Source organism: Coptis chinensis, chromosome 4 (genome assembly GCF_015680905.1).
Source record: "Coptis chinensis isolate HL-2020 chromosome 4, ASM1568090v1, whole genome shotgun sequence".
Taxonomy (NCBI): domain Eukaryota; kingdom Viridiplantae; phylum Streptophyta; class Magnoliopsida; order Ranunculales; family Ranunculaceae; genus Coptis; species Coptis chinensis.
In genome coordinates, this window is record NC_141459.1 from 91,472,117 (window position 1) to 91,488,440 (window position 16,324).

Genomic DNA, 16,324 nt, shown 5'->3' on the forward strand with positions numbered 1-16,324 from the left:
CATGTCATCATGTCGTATCTGCTCGGGTTTTGCTTGAGCTTCTCTCTTTACGTAGTAAGGCATAGTTGCATAGATGACTGTCAGGACAATGATATGATAGCACACACTTGACAGGATCTAATGATACACAAATGATCTTTATTTTGTATCATTTTAACCCATTGTGTGCCTCGGAAAAGCATTAACTGATAACGACTAATGTTCCAGAACCATTGTATTTGTTTTTGTTTGATTGTGCTTGTGTGTTTTGTCAAGCCTGGGTTGGGGGGACGAGAGAGCACGGTTAACTGCTAATTTATGTAAAGTTCCAAGATATCTATGTGGTTTATATTGCAGTAAGAGGTGGTTAGGAAGACTGAATGACAGAAGTTGAAGGTAGAAGCTCAAAAATGCTTAGCACAAGGTGAGAAGTTCAGCAATAAGAAGGTAGAATCTGGATCTGCTGGGTATGCGAAGGTTTATGGCTGGTTTTTCTGTATCAGTTCCGTTATTTTTTGCGAATAGCATTAGGTTCTGGTAGACATGTTGTTAATAGAGATTTGATAGTTAATCAATTTTCAATAAAGCATATGCACGCATTTCTTCCCAAGTGCTAATGAATGGCTAACGCTCACATTCTTGTTCTAGTTTGTGGGTCTCCCAATTCTGAGAAGGCAAAAGTGAGTGACCACAAATCAGGTTGATGCCCCAAAAGAAGATGAACCAAATGCGAAAACTGGGAGCTATGCTGTTTTGAATGAGAATGACGCAAGTGGAGAGCCATACTGGGACTTCAAATAGTGTTCCCAAAACTAGTCAGTATGGTAGAAAGAGAAAATTGCACAAGTAAAAAACCTTCGTCGAGAGTTAATACGACTCCTTTGTAATTTGGATAGTAACGGTCTGACCTTCAAACCTCTGACAAATTGGTGTAAAATATTAAACAGAGAAATAAAAAGAGAATATGTCTAGTAATTCAATTGTGTATAGCTACTGGGCTACGTACCTCTTTAAAAGTTTAAATGGTCACACCTCGTCGGACTAATAAATCCTCGATGAGGATGCGCCTCTAATTTCACGTGCTACAAATAGTCAAATACTGAAATACCTACTGACCACAAAAATGTTCATAACCCGGGGTGCTTACGTCAAATAAAAAAAAGATAGGACCAAACCGTAAATAAGAAAACATTAAATAGAGCGTCATCATCAAATCAAAGCCCCTCACCTAGCTCTCTACTCAAAACTCTCTCTCTCTCTCTCTCTCTGTGTACGCCATTCTCGTCTCTCCATCAAACCTTCTCACTCTTACGTCACTAATACTGTAAGTAAATATTCACCCTTTTTCTTACTTATTTCTTTATACTTTAATTCTTTTGTCATGTTCATGTTTTTGTCTTGTAGCTTTCTTTCTATTTGTGTTGGTTAATAGGTCATGTTTGATTTCTTGATGTTAATGTAAGTATGTATTGAATCCTTGATAATGGGTAATGAATAATTTTGTAGGTAGAGTAGTTTTAGTTTGGTTTGTGTTGGGTTTTAGGGTTTAGGGTTTTAGAAATGAATTAATATTCACTAAACCCTTAATTGTGGGTTTAGTTGTGATTAAGTTAATTGGGAGATGTGTGTTTGTGTTTTAGGGTTTAAAGATATATGCATTTGTGTTGAAATGGATAATGTGGTTACTCATTTGTTAAAGATTGTGTCATGCAATACAAGTTAAATCTTTTAGTTCTTGTTATATCTGCTTAGGAATTGCTATAATGATTGTTTTAGGAAAGTATGAGCAGTTATTGGAATCAGTAGAAATCTTCTGTGAACTTTATTCTCCTATACAAACATAGACACATAGTCTGATTAGGATGAGATGATTTATTCTTCTAAAGTTCACTGTTCGTTGCCCGACATCTTTTTACTCTACTTAATTGGAAAACCTGAGCAAATTCAACACAGAATATAACTGTCATTAAGTTTAATTATAGAATTCACCACCACTTTGTATTTGTGAGGGTGTTAAGCCAGGTTAATCATTTCATCGTCAATATTTGCACCTTAGGATGGTGCAGTTTGGAAAATCTTACCCTTTTATTGCAAACTGATGGTACGCCTGGGGAAAAAGGCACCACATTTTGCGATTGAAGCCAATCTGACCAAAAAGGCATATGGAGTAAATTTTGATTATCTCTAGCTATTATAAACTTAATGGATTGCTGATTTTATCTTTGACTGCTTTGTTTCTACTTAGTTTGTAGATTTCTTTATCACATGGTGGTGATTAATTGTCTTTATATTAAGAACTAAGTAGACTGGTCTTCCTGTATTTTGTTTAATCTTCAATTACAGTTTTGTTCATCAAAATTGTTTATGAACATACATCAATCTTGTTCAGCTCAGTGAAAGACGTTATGGATGCACCTGAAGAACTCACATCCTCAACGACTTTTAGTGAAAATGAAACTACTACTGCCCCCGTGTACTCACCCACTCCGCAGCATGAAGAAACTACTACTGCCCCTGGGTACTCACCCACTCAGCAGCATGAAGAAACTACTACTGCGCCTGGGTACTCACCCACTCAGCAGCATGAAGAAACTACTACTGCCCCTGGGTACTCACCCACTCAGCAGCATGAAGAAACTACTACTGCCCCTGGGTACTCACCCACTCGGCAGCATGAAGAAACTACTATTGCCCCTGGCTACTCACCCACTCAGCAGCATGAAGAAACTACTACTGCCCCTGGGTACTCACCCACTCAGCAGATTGAAGAAAAGAATGATGTTGCGGGCGTTGTAGTTGCTGAGAAACGATGGCCTGGATGGCCTGGTGAAAATGTTTACAGAATGTTGGTTCCTGTTCAGAAGGTTGGTGGTATCATTGGCCGTAAGGGAGAATTAATTAAAAAGATGTGTGAGGAGACAAAGGCTCGTATTAAGATTCTTGATGCACCCCCAGGCACTCAAGAAAGAGCTGTAAGTTCTTCGATTTCTGTGTTAATAGTTTTTCAGACCAGAGCGAATAGCATGTGCATCGTTTGCATGAGGCAACGGTGGAGGCAAGTTAGCATGTAGAGGAGTTCCGCTGACCTAAAATTTGATGGTAACATATAAATTCGACTTAATTATGCAAACTGGAAAAGTCACAGATTCGAAAGCCTTCAATTTTTCCATTAGTTGTTCCTATTATTACTAGTACCGATTGATGCATTAAAACCTTAAAAAAAAAATTGAACTCTGAACTAATTTTATTTCTTGCTCAATGAAAGGTGATGGTTTCAGCAAAGGAGGAGCCCGATGCTTCTATACCTCCTGCAATTGATGGTCTTCTGAGAGTTCATAGTCGCGTTGTTGATGGTTTAAATGGTGATCTTGCCCATGCTCCACCAAATTCTGGTTTGACAGTTTCATCAAGGCTGCTAGTGGTGGCTACACAAGCTGGAAACTTGATTGGAAAGCAGGGGGCAACCATAAAATCTATTCAAGAAGCTTCAAATACAATTGTTCGAGTGCTTGGATCAGGTATTCATTGTTTTTATTTTTCAATTTTATCTGTTGTATTTGCTTCTGGATCATGTATTCATAAGAACCATTTTTTTTTTTTTTACTTATGCTTCTTGTAATAAGCATGTTTTATTTGTAACAAACAAATACTGTTTTTTTTGCTTCATCTTCTTGATAACCATCTCTACCATTGTCCTTCAATTATTCAGTAGCAAATCACGGGCATCTTTTACCTGATACCACAAAATGTGTGTGTGTGTATTCAACAGACATAAAGCTTGGGTTCACTCAAATTCCAATGTATTTTATATTTTATTTTATTCAAGTAATTCATGTATTTGGTACATATTTCTCACAAGTGAGATTTATTTTTCCTGACGTGCTTCAATCTTTACCAAGTAGGGACATGCAATCGTTCTTAAATTTTAAGATTATTAAGTATGTTTGGTTTGTATCCACTCTACGTGCATCCGTGGGGCACAATTACTACTCCTGAGATCATAGTTTGAGTAAGTATGTGAGAGACTTCGAGAACATGGTTTAATCAGTGAATGAAGTTGCCATCCATACCCAGTACACATGCTAAACTGCTATCATTCATTTTGTCTTTCTTTTAGCTATTTATATATTTAAGTCTTCTTTGAAAGGATTGGTGTACTTCTTTTCTTTTTGGTCTTTTTTTTTTTCCGTCTTCCACTCACAGAAGAATAGTTTGATATAAAAGACTTGGACATTCTTAGGTAATATGGATGTAAAAGCCATCAATCTTATTTCCTTTTCTTCGAGAATGAAATTTGGATCAAAGTTAGCTACGTCAGTATACATTTATAACTTAGGCTTTTGTGAGTCTTCTTGGATATAGACATTCAGTCATTCACAGTGCTAGTATAAAAACAATTATTACTGCTGCTAACGTATCTGATTCGTTAGCCAACTAACCCAAAATACTTTTGGAAGGGTTTTGAGGAGTGAGGAAGATTGAGTTAGTCTGCTTATGCAGAACCTATAAGAATTTACAACTGTGGTACTATAACCTTTTCTTTTAGCAGTGTATATACACTCTGTCAAATTTGTTTTTTACTAACAAATGTGTTTGTGAAATCTTATGTGCTTATATGTGCCTTTCTTAAGTTATGAAATCACATATGCTGTGTATATGTTGAATCATTGTTCACTTGAATCTTTATCCCTTGTTTTACTTCAGAAGATCTACCTGTTTTTGCTCTGGAAGATGACAGAATTGTTGAGGTACAAGGTGAACCTGCTGGTGTGCACAAAGCAGTTGAACTAATTGCTGCTCATCTGAGGAAGTTTTTGGTTGACCGTAGTGTGATTGGTTTATTTGAGATGCATGTAAGTCTAAATTTTCTCTCAATCATTGATTACATGGTTAAGATGGAATATTTTCTTCTTACCCTTAATTTTATGTTCACTGTGCTTTTTAACCAGATATATATTTAGTTTCGTTCTTGTATTGGTACTTTTGTCTTGCAGATGCAAATGCTGAATTCACAGATGGAGCCAAACATGCCACCACACCAGTCATGGGGTCCTCATGGTTTTCCCCCAAATGCTGGTCCAGGTCCTGCTTTTGGGGTCAACCCTCAGTATATGCCGCCTCCCAGGCAGCACGATAATTATTATCCACAGCATGACCATCCTCCTATGGATAAACAGCCTCACCAGGGTCTATCTATGTATGGAAGAGAAGCACCCATGGGGTTCCATCCATCTGCTAATGTGCAGCCTCCCCCAGCTCTGATGACACCGGTACATTGATTTACCAAAATGGCAACTTTTTTTGTGTCCGTGTGTGTCTGTGTGTGACTAGGTATATGTTAACGAAATAATTTACAAGTCCTGTATATCCTCTTCCAATGAAAATTTACTGTCATCATGTCATGCCAACCCTACCTTTCAGAAGGTGGATGTTTCTTATCAATGTATATATATCTATATAAAAGCAAAGGACAAAAACCTTGTCTTTCATCCCTCCTGTGTCTTATTCTTCATCCTTTTGCCCTCTCCATATTTTTCCCACATCTCAAAAAATTAATAAAAAGGTTATTTCTTTTGTCATATCATGATAACACTTTAATGATCGAAAAATATGTTGTGTACACTGTTATTAAGTTTGTAGTAAGATCAATTGATTTATGGATGGCTTGATTGATTGTCTATTACTGAAGTAATCAAAAGAAAGATGAAATATCACAGAATGGCTAACTACCATCTGCAGCAATCGATGATGTACCATTTTGGTCGGCACTTAAAAAGAGAAAAATACAAAACTAGGGCCCAGCAGCCCAAAGAGCTCCTTTAGATAAAAGCAAGGAGGGTGTCACTGCTGTGCAGCACCCTTTGCGAAAATGTCATGTCTAGATTGGTACGTAAAAAAGAAAAACGAAAATTTAAGAGTCTATATCAACGTGCCAAATAGGATGTTTAGATATAACCCAAGTCGTATTGACATGGGTGTGTGTTGGCATTTTTTCTGTTAATATCAATGTTGTGTACAATGCTGAGTGTGTCACTCCTCTCTGGCACCTTAGCCAGTTGAATTGTCATTGAGGTTTTGCTTTCATTTTCTGCAGATCACACATCATATGCAAATCCCTCTCTCATTCGCTGATGCGGTAATTGGGAATGCGGGTGCCAATATTAGCTATATTCGACGGGTCAGTGGAGCAGCAATTACAGTACAGGAAACAAGGGGCGTGCCAGGGGAAATGACAGTTGAGATAAATGGATCTGCTTCACAAGCCCAAACTGCGCAGCAGTTGATACAGGCATGCCTTATTTCCTATTGACCTTTTTTGTGTAATTCTTGCTTAGCCTCTGCCTGTATTTATTTCTGAAAGACTTTACTGGTATTAAGAGTTGCATAAGTGCCACATCACTAAAATACATTCTGTATTGAACTCTAAAAAGTGATTGGGGAAGTTAGAGTCAAAAGAGGTAATGGCCTTTTGGTAAGGTGGTAGGTATGCAACTCACTAGTTTTTAGATCAACTCTTTTCTCTTTTTTACCTTCACTGATAAGCCCGTTTTGTTGTCTGGCAGAATTTCATGGCTGAAGCTGCATCACAAAACCCAGTCGGGGGTGCTGCTGACCCTGGTTACAATTCTTATTCGACACAAAATTTTTCATCGCCCCCTGGGCACAATGCCGGAGGGTATGGTGCAGTTTATGGAGCAAACTACGGTTACTAGGCATAATCTGATTAATTGGATAACAGTAGGGTTATGATTGATTGACTAGAAAAGCAGATCATTTTCGTTGTGGCCTTCGGAGCTGATATAGCGAGATACGACTTTATAGTTGTTTAGGTTTTTTCTGTACATTAGCTGATCCTTGGGGTTGAGTCTTGTACTCTTGTTGAAGTTATTAGTTTCTTGTAGCCTTTTTGTTCTTTGGCTTTGGTACCCGCATAAAACTTAATTTGATTCTTGTTACCTCTTCCCCATTTATGGTGCCATTTCCTTCTGTGCCTTTATGACTTTTACTTGTAATTCGAGGGGTGCATATTTGGGGAATGTATGTTCAGAGACACGATATTGTTGTGATTTGATGTGCTGATCTTCAGTTTAATTCTGTTTTAACAAGAGTAACTTGTAAGATCAGAAGTGTTCAAGGAGCTATTGAATCTCATGAAATTAGTTTAGATTTTAGTTGTTACAATGAGTAAATTCATTAAAACTTAATGGAAGGTCTTGCTTGGGGGTTGGGATTCGTCAAATGTTGTTTAGGCAGATGATTTTCTGCTCTTCAATTTGTTTGTTAAGGCCCGTCAAGAGTAGTACGTTTCGCTGCTGCCCCTGCAGAACTCTTGGTGAAAAATTAGAGATTAGAGAGCTGTTAGCCTGTTACTACAGAAATGAGAAATGAATATATGATCAACCCAATATAGTAATTTGGTTTTATACGGAAAAAATGAAAAAAAAAAACGTGCATGCCTGAAGACTGCTAGATTTTCCAGTTTCTTACTAAATCAAATGACAGATTTAAAGAAATGTCCTGATAAAAAATATCAAAAATAAATATGTATAAGATTGGAAATCATACATTATACAATAAAGTGGTGAAATTTTTGGTTGAGTCCAATGGAAGTAAAGAAAATCGTGCAACTCTCTACTCCAACTGGTTTATTTGGAGAAGGCAATGGAGCAGTAGGTAAGCTTGCAAATGGAGAGTGCGTCATCATCCTGGTGGGATTAGTTGGAATCTTGACAAGGATATGTTTTTAAGAATAAGTCCTCTGAGACTGAGCCGTCAATCAACATGCATGCTAACGCATTTATTTGTCACTCAACAAAAACTTACAAAGAATCTCCCTATCTTCTTCATTCGGTTAATCTGTCACAAGCAAATTCAATATCATAGACATAGTTTCTGCAGTCGTCAAGAAACCCTTACCAATCATTTTTTCATGAAAGTTGAGTGCTATTTGAGTATCTTTTTCCTTGAGAAATCCTTACCCATGATATTGAATGTATAGTCATTTGGAGATACACCCCTCATTTCCATCTCAATGAACAAACTTCGAGCATCATTGAGCATCCCCTCCTTAAAAAGGCCATTGATCATTGTGTTATATGTTATGGTGTTGGGCTCTACCTTTTTTGTAAAGACGTTCTGAAATAGTTTCTTGGCTTCCATCAATTTTCCCTCTTTGCACAAGTGGTGAATAATACTGCTATAAGTCACAACATTGGCTCTTAACCCATTTCTTTCCATCGCATGAATCAATTCCATTGCTTTAGAAAGACCACCGTTAGCACCCAAACCTTCTATTAAAGTATTATATGTGACAATATCTGGAATTTGTCCATGAGTTTGCATGTCTTCAAAAATCTTCTTCGCATCCACAACTCTCCCAACCTTACAAAGGCCACCAATAAGTGTGTTATATGTAACAACGTCAGGATTCACTTCCTTGTAGATCATATCGTTAAAGAATAGTATAGCCTCATGAACTCTCTTAGCTCTACAGTAACCACTAATCAAAATGTTATAACTAACAACGGTAGCTTCCACACCACCATCCACCATTGAATCAAAAACATTTATGGCCTCTTGCATTTGACCTTGCAAACCATAACCATCCATCAACACATTGTATGTGAATGTGTCAGGCGCCACATTTCTTTGAAACATCTCCTCTAATAGCAAATGCGCTTCACTAACCATCCTTTGTTTGCAATAAGTATCGACCAAAATATTGTATGTTGTCACATCTACCCAGATTCCTCGACAGATCATATCGTGTAACAATTCAGCTGCCTTGTTCCAATTATTGGAGATGCATAGGCCATGAATCAAAGAATTATATGTGATGACATTAGGTGTTATACCTCTTTGAAGCATCAATTCAAACACTTGAAGTGCTTCACTGGTCTTACCCTCTTTGCCAAGGGCATCAACGAGAATGTTGAAGGTTACTACATCAGGTGAGATGCTCCTTTTGGACATATCTTCAAACAAACTGATGGCGCCTTTCAGTTGACGAATGCTACATAGTCCATGAATTAAAGAGCTGTAACTTACAACATCTGGGACAACTCCGTTGTCGACCAACCATTTCCTGAAAAAGATTGAAGGCATCATACACCCGGTTTTCCTTGCAAATACAGTCAATGATCATATTGTATATGTGGATGTTCGGCTTCAGTTTTTCCTTTTCCATTGAGCTCATCAATTGAAGGGCAGTATCTGAATTTAATGATTTGCAGAACCAATTGATGATAACCCCACAAATGACTACATTTGCGGCTATTTTTGTTGAACAATTCCAAAATTGGTGCTGATTTTCCCTAAACAAACCCTAGAAACAAACCCTTGAGAAGAGAACTGAAACACAAAAAAAATTCGGTCAACCCATTCGGTTGAAACCCACGTTTTAAAATATTCCCAGTACAGAAAATTCCCCAAAATCCATCCCCGACCGAAATAAGAGTAGCAATTGATCAAGGTGTTAAGCGTCACAATGTCAGGTTGGACTCCAGCGGAAGCCATTGCATTGTACATGGACAAAACAATAGAAAAGTGTTTGGTCTTGACAAGGGCTCCTAACAATTGAGTAAAAGGGTGAATGGAAGGCAAGGGTCGATACCGAATCAACTCATTAAAGAAACCCAATGCCTCGTCAAGCTCAAGGGTTCCAGATTTACAACTATCTCTAACCAATTTGTCTAATAAATGAAAATGAAGGTGGTCTTTATCGGCAGAAGTGGTTGATGATTGACGTGGGTGATACGTAGTAGTAGGAGTAGTAGTAGTTTTGAAACAAAAGAAGGAAAGAGAATGCAAGATAGGAGAGAGAGTACCAGAAGAAGAAACCCTCCTTGTTAACATCCCCATTTTGAGCTAACGGAATTGTTTGAGAAATGAAACCCAACTGACTTGAACAGAGTAACACCGGTTACACCGCACACTCTTCTTTTCATTAAAAGTGGAAGCCCAAAACCCGAACACGACCCATGAAAGCTTAAGCCCAAATCCCGAACAAAGTTTGACCCGTTTCAACACCCTTCCACCGAATCATGAAAAAACAAAAAACAAACCGCTCTCATGCCACCTCAGTTTTCTCGCGCCATTCGAAATTTCCATCTAAACTCAAAACGAGGGTTTTACAAAAGTTATAATTGCAGAGTAGTACAAACAATGTGTATTTCTTTAACAGAAGGACAACAAGTAGTTAAAGTGAAAGAGAAAATTGAACTTAATGAGAAAGAAAAACAAATATATTTGATCGGTTACTTAAAGTTGTTACTCATGTTAATCTTAAGTGTAGATTGATCCATAGTACAAAATATCAAGATATGGATATTTATCGATATTCAATTTCTAGATATGTATTCTGAATATATTCCACTCTTTGGAGATATTTGATATTGTTTCACATGAAAATATCGTAGATATATTCAAAATATCGATAAATATCATGAATATTATAGGTATTTCTTGATATATCATAATACATTATTTACATTTATTTGAAATATAATAGTAAATATTAAATAAAATTGTTATATGTACAAAATATCACCAATTATCTCCAAATATTACAAAATATTCCTAAATATCACAAATATCGCCGATATTTGCAGTCGATATATCTCTGAACATATTGTGATATTTTTTATTTTTTTTTGAAATATGGATAAATATCTCCAAATATCACAATATATCAGGATATTTTGTACTATGGATAGATCGAAGTTATAATGTTGTAATAAAATTTAAAACCTTAGACCCACTTCAATTACCTCAATCGCAGATAGACCATGGGTTTTCATGATCAACAAAACCATTGCAATCCAAACAGTAGTACATATTCCTTTAAATGGATTTGTAACTTACATCACCAGAGAATTCGGTCACTTACAGATTTGTCACCACCAATTCAAAGGTTGCAATCACGTTCCTGTTGGATCTCCATGAACGCTATATATTTTTTTTCTTTGTAAAAGTGTTACACGCACACTATATACTAAGAACAGGTTTATGAATAACAAATATTCCAGCCCTGAATACTACATAGGGAGAAGAGGTTTCGAGTCCATCATGCAATACTGTGTCTTTGAAATACCTTGGCCTCTAAGACAATTAAGACAACAAACATATTAGCATGAAAAGTAATTAGAAAGGAAATGTCTTGTAATACCTCTGCCCAAAAGGCAACGAACTTCTAAGAATCTAGGAAACTTTTATCTAGAACCAAAGAAATTCAGAAATTCCTTCCGTGCTTCTTTGTGTTTCAACATTTGTGAGAAGGGTTGTTGTGTGTGCATATTTTAGCAAATAGATATGTAACACGTGGCAGTATCTTCTTAAGGCTTGGATATAGTCTTGGTGTGGGTAGAAAGTACCTGAACATACCTAAAGTCCAAATCCTTTTACTTCGGAGGTTCGGAATTGGTTGGAATAGGCTCGGAGAACTGGAGGTTCGGAACCGGTTGGAGTAGTAGGCTCGGAGAACTGGAGGTTCGGAACCGGTTAGAGTAGTAGGCTCGGAAAACTGGAGGTTCGGATCTAGTTCGAGTTGTAGGCTCGAGGCTGGAGGTTGAACCGGTTGGAGTAGTAGGCTCGGAGAATTGGAGGTTCGAACCGGTTAGAGTAGTAGGCTCGAAAACTGGAGGTTCGATCTAGTTCGAGTTGTAGGCAGGAGAACCAACTCCTCGACTAGGAACACCAAATCCGAACTACTAAGTTTGAAACTCCAACTCCCAATCCGAACCTAAACATGTTTTTTCGTTGTTTAAGTCAATAAAGGAGACCTATTTGACTTGGGAAACATGGGGCTTCTAGAAGAGTCAAGATGAGACTTAACAAGAGACGGTCTCCTAGTTAAACACTAATTGGGAAACCTCATCTATTCATCAAGATGATACTTAACAAGAGACGGTCTCCTAGTTAAACACTAATTGGGAAACCTCATCTATTCTTATAAATAGAATAGTTGAACTACGCTTGGAGTTGGATTCCTATACACAGGATACGTAGGCAGCCATTAAAGAACGTGGTTCAACTCATCATCTTATAAATCTCTTCTTCTTATTGATTCAATACTTCTAGTTGTTCTTTGATCATCAACAAAATATTTGTGTTTCTTGATTAGGAAAAATCATCACACAATTGGCGCCGTCTGTGGGAAACGCTATACAGAATTGATTTGATTTCTTGGTCGAAATTTTTTCAGTTCTAGGTTCTACCCACCAATTTTTTTTGGGTTTGTTGTTCTTTAAAAAAAAATATTTTTTTCTTCACTTTGATTCAAAATCATAGTTACTACAAGAGCCAATGTGAATCAAAGTAACGAGGGGAATAACGAGATCAATAACCCACATGTTACTTCTCAAAGACAATCTGAACGTAGAGGAGATCATCGTTTTGGACGTGGTAATTGAAGAAGATGAGCCTAACAACGATACTCCCTAATCTGCCATAACCAACCAAGCCATCATGGATCTTTGTGATGGTCGAGCGGGTCGACAAGAGGCTCGTTTATGTTTTTACAAGACTACTACCGTAGTGTTGCCCTCTTGATGGAAACTTCGAGGAGGCGGTTCGCCACCAAGTCTTGACCATAGTAAAGGGTTACGTCCCTACGCCTTTATATCCCTTTACCGTTGGGTATCATAGCAACCAACCAAATTCGGATTATAATCTGAAATTGGATCCAACCTGACACTCGAGTTCACACGAAACTGACTTCTCTTGGTATTCAAAGTTCTAGAGGTACGAGGGGTGGACGTCCGAATGTGTTTTCCCGGAATCCACAACTATCAAGGTCACCCTCAGTACGAAGAAGACTTTCAGTTCCAAGGGAACCTTCATTGCCTCAGATGCCGTGATGGCTAAACGTGGTCGACAAGAGGCTCGTTTACGTTTTTTACAAGACTACTACCGTAGTGTTGCCCTCTTGATGGAAACTTCGAGGGAGGCGGTTTCCGCCACCAAGTCTTGACCATAGTGAGGGTTACGTCCCTACGCCTTATATCCCTTACTTCGTTGGGTATCATAGCGACCAACCAAATTCGGATTATAATCTGAAATTGGATCCAACCCGACACTCGAGTTCACACGAAACTGACTTCTCTTGGTATTCAAAGTTCTAGAGGTACGAGGGGTGGACGTCCGAATGTGTTTTCCCGGAATCCACAACTATCAAGGTCACCCTCAGTACGAAGAAGACTTTCAATTCCAAGGGAACCTTCATTGCCTCAGAATCCCTCAGTTCCCCGATCCAGTTTTGCAAACTCCTCCACTCGATCTTGGGATCCGGAACCACGTTATCATCGAGATGAGAACTACGAGAGTCCAGGTCTGAGGTATAACAATGAGAGAACTCAAATTCGTTAATCGACTACTCTTACACAGCTTAAGGCGCAAATACTGAAGGAATTGCAAGGTTTGAAACCAACTAAGATGGATGAGTCAGTTGTTCAGTCAGCAATCGAGGGAGACATTGGAACTCCTTTTTCACGGCATGTTATGAGTGGATACATCCCCCATTATTATAAACCACCGAAGTTCTCTAAATTTAATGGCAAAGGAGATCCGGTCTCTCACGTGCTCGTTTATCGTCAAGCAATGGTGGGTCTTTCTAAGAAAGATCATTATTCGTGTCGGTATTTTGCTTCAAGTTTGACAGACTCGGCACTCATCTAGTACACGAAACTGCCCAAGGGCAGCATTCACGAGTTTAAGGTGTTATCCATCATTTTCATTGTGAAATTCAGTTGCAAACGACCCTACATTAAAACCACTGATGCACTATTTGACATGAAGATCTGAAAGGACGAGCATATTAGGGATTTCACCAAAAGATTTAACAAGGTGCAATTGCATATTGACAATGTCGATGAGACCCTCGCCATTGTGGCCTTTAGAAAGGGGTTAGATCCCACTTCTAGTCTATACATGTCCTTGAAGAAAGAGGAGCCCTCTGAACATGATGAGTTGTAGGCTCGGATCGATAAGTATGCGGAACTAGAAGAAGACCAATTGGATAGGGAATCTTCTCATAAAAGAGTGATAACCGGTGTCACCTCCGTTCTGTTGGTAGGGCTCTCGCTAGTCATTATAATAATAGGAAGTCCGAGGAACCACAAATGAGCACAAGTTAGTCGACGAGAATTCCTATCAAGATAAGTCCAAGAGACAGAAGACTAGTGACACGTTCGGAAGTAATAAATTACCCCCACAGGATAGGGACTTTACCACTTTAACTTAACCTTATGAGGACATCTTTGAAGTTAACTAGGAACAAGATGTTCATGAAAGATCCTCCAGCGGTGAATCTCGATGCTAACATGTATTGTTTCCAAGTAATGTTATACTACTCTTAGCTTCTAAGAGACAAAATTTTCACAAATTTGGATCTGCTTCCGCTATACTGGGGGCATGATCTATGCCAATCAATTCTCAATAAAAGTTATATTTCTCTTTTCAGAGCATTGTTTCTTTTATAATTTTCTGCTGTGATACTTTTTGGATGTTGGGTGAGAGATCCCATATGTTGGCCAAAGTTGTATCAGAACCTTTAGAAAGCTTTTTCGAGATGATGAGTGAAAGATCTCATGTGTTGTTTCCCGTGTGATGGAGAAAGTTTAACTTAACTTGGATTTTATCCTCCTACAAGCAGTTCTAATGCCTTATGCTTATAAGTGTCGGTTTATACATTAGATATCAAATCATTTAAGTACTTTATAGGAAATAATCTGAGGGGCACACCCTACGCCCTACAAAGTCTTATTTCTTAACAAAACTAAAGGTATTTACGAGGAATTGACAATGGGGGCAAACCTTATTTTCCTACAAAACCTTGTTTTTCTAAGATTCGAATAATAATTTGTATAAAATATAATTCGACACTTTTGTCATTTTCCTTCAACGGTCGAATGTGCAACCATCGTTTGAGAGAAAAGTGGGGCATCTGTGTATACATATTTATGCAAATAAAGAGAAAAGAACACCACTTCCTAGCTAGTCTGGAACTTCACGTTCGGAACTTGTCCAAGTTCGAACCTCCACTTCCTAGCTAGTTAGGAACTCCACGTTCGGAACTCTACTTCTTAGCTAATCTGGAACTCCACGTTCGGAATTTGTCCAAGTTGAACTCCACTTCCTAGCTAGTCGGGGAACTCCACGCTCGAACTTGTCCAAGTTCGGAACTCCACTTCCTAGCTAGTCAGGAACTCCACGTTCGGAACTTGTCCAAGTTCGGAACTCTACTTCCTAGCTAGTCAGGAACTCCACGTTCGGAACTTGTCCAAGTTCGGAACTCCACTTCCTAGCTAGTTAGGAACTCCACGTTCGGAACTTGTCCAAGTTCGGAACACCACTTCCTAGCTTGCCTGGAACTCCACGTTCGGAACTTGTCTAAGTTTGGAACTCAACTTCCTAACTAATAAGGAACACAGAAAGTCCAAGTTCGGTACTGTTCTCTCGAGTAACAAACCCGAAACTATTTTGTGGACGAAAGAATCCAAAACTATATTGTCAACTACAGTACCCGGCCTATCTGAATTGCATTGTAACTTGACATATCCGGAATTGCATGCCTCGACAATTGCATTGCCCAGTACTGGATTCGGAACAGCTTTGTGGATTGAAGAGCCCGACATTGATTGATGAGACATTATATACGCAGTAGCAATGCGCGATACTGACTTGATCAACCTAGACGTGTAGGCTCGCTAGCACACCCGATACATCAATACCAACCAACACCGGAACTATTCTTTTCAACTAATCAACACTCTTTATAACGAACCATTGTGTCTCTGAGAAGTTTAAGAAAGAAAAGAGCGAGATGGCAGCATCAGCAGTCATTCAACCAATGATCAAAGTTGCGGCACTTTGTGGTTCACTTCGCAAAGCTTCTTACAGCCGTGGCCTCGTTAACTCTGCAGTTCAGATAGCAAACGAGTCAATCCCGGGGCAGCAAATAGAGTTTATTGAAATTGAGCCTTTACCATTTATTAACATGGATCTTGAAGTCAATGGAACTTATCCTCCAGTTGTTGAGGCTTTTCGACAAAAAATTCTTGAAGCTGATAGTATTCTATTTGCTTCTCCAGAGTACAATTACTCTCTTTCCCTCCACTGAAGAATGCGATTGACTGGGCATCCAGACCTCCAAATTGTTGGGCTGATAAGCCAGCTGCTATCATAAGCGCAGGAGGAGGTTTCGGCGGGGGACGATCACAATACCATTTACGCCAAGGCATTTACTCTGAGACTCAAGTATGGAAATAAAAGGAACCGGTGATTTACTTACTTACTTTCAGTATCCCACAACTCCCAAACCTTGTCAATGGCGATAAAAAGCTTCAAC

General features: G+C 38.6%; 2 protein-coding genes and 1 pseudogene across 4 annotated transcripts; 2 read left to right on the plus strand and 1 right to left on the minus strand.

The window, feature by feature from the left end:
- Positions 1 to 1,092: 1,092 nt before the first annotated feature.
- LOC147505629 (flowering locus K homology domain-like) lies at positions 1,093 to 7,119 on the plus strand. Of its 3 annotated transcripts, none has more exons than XM_086558115.1 (7): positions 1,093 to 1,303; positions 2,369 to 2,951; positions 3,245 to 3,497; positions 4,684 to 4,832; positions 4,974 to 5,249; positions 6,074 to 6,268; positions 6,543 to 7,119. In XM_086558115.1, exons 2-7 carry the CDS (start codon positions 2,385 to 2,387, stop codon positions 6,690 to 6,692), a joined length of 1,590 nt encoding a protein of 529 aa, XP_086414241.1. In that variant the 5' UTR covers positions 1,093 to 1,303; positions 2,369 to 2,384; the 3' UTR covers positions 6,693 to 7,119. The 3 variants fall into 3 exon arrangements, with proteins under 3 accessions (XP_086414241.1, XP_086414243.1, XP_086414242.1); XM_086558117.1 differs by having other exon boundaries at positions 1,163 to 1,303; positions 4,687 to 4,832; XM_086558116.1 differs by having other exon boundaries at positions 1,178 to 1,303; positions 2,374 to 2,951.
- Positions 7,120 to 7,508: 389 nt separating this feature from the next.
- On the minus strand, positions 7,509 to 9,219 carry LOC147505630 (uncharacterized). Its single transcript, XM_086558118.1, has one exon. It carries the CDS (start codon positions 9,085 to 9,087, stop codon positions 7,924 to 7,926), a length of 1,164 nt encoding a protein of 387 aa, XP_086414244.1. The 5' UTR covers positions 9,088 to 9,219; the 3' UTR covers positions 7,509 to 7,923.
- A 6,580-nt stretch (positions 9,220 to 15,799) lies between these two features.
- Positions 15,800 to 16,096, plus strand: LOC147505631 (NADPH:quinone oxidoreductase pseudogene; annotated as a pseudogene).
- The last annotated feature ends 228 nt before the right edge of the window (positions 16,097 to 16,324 follow it).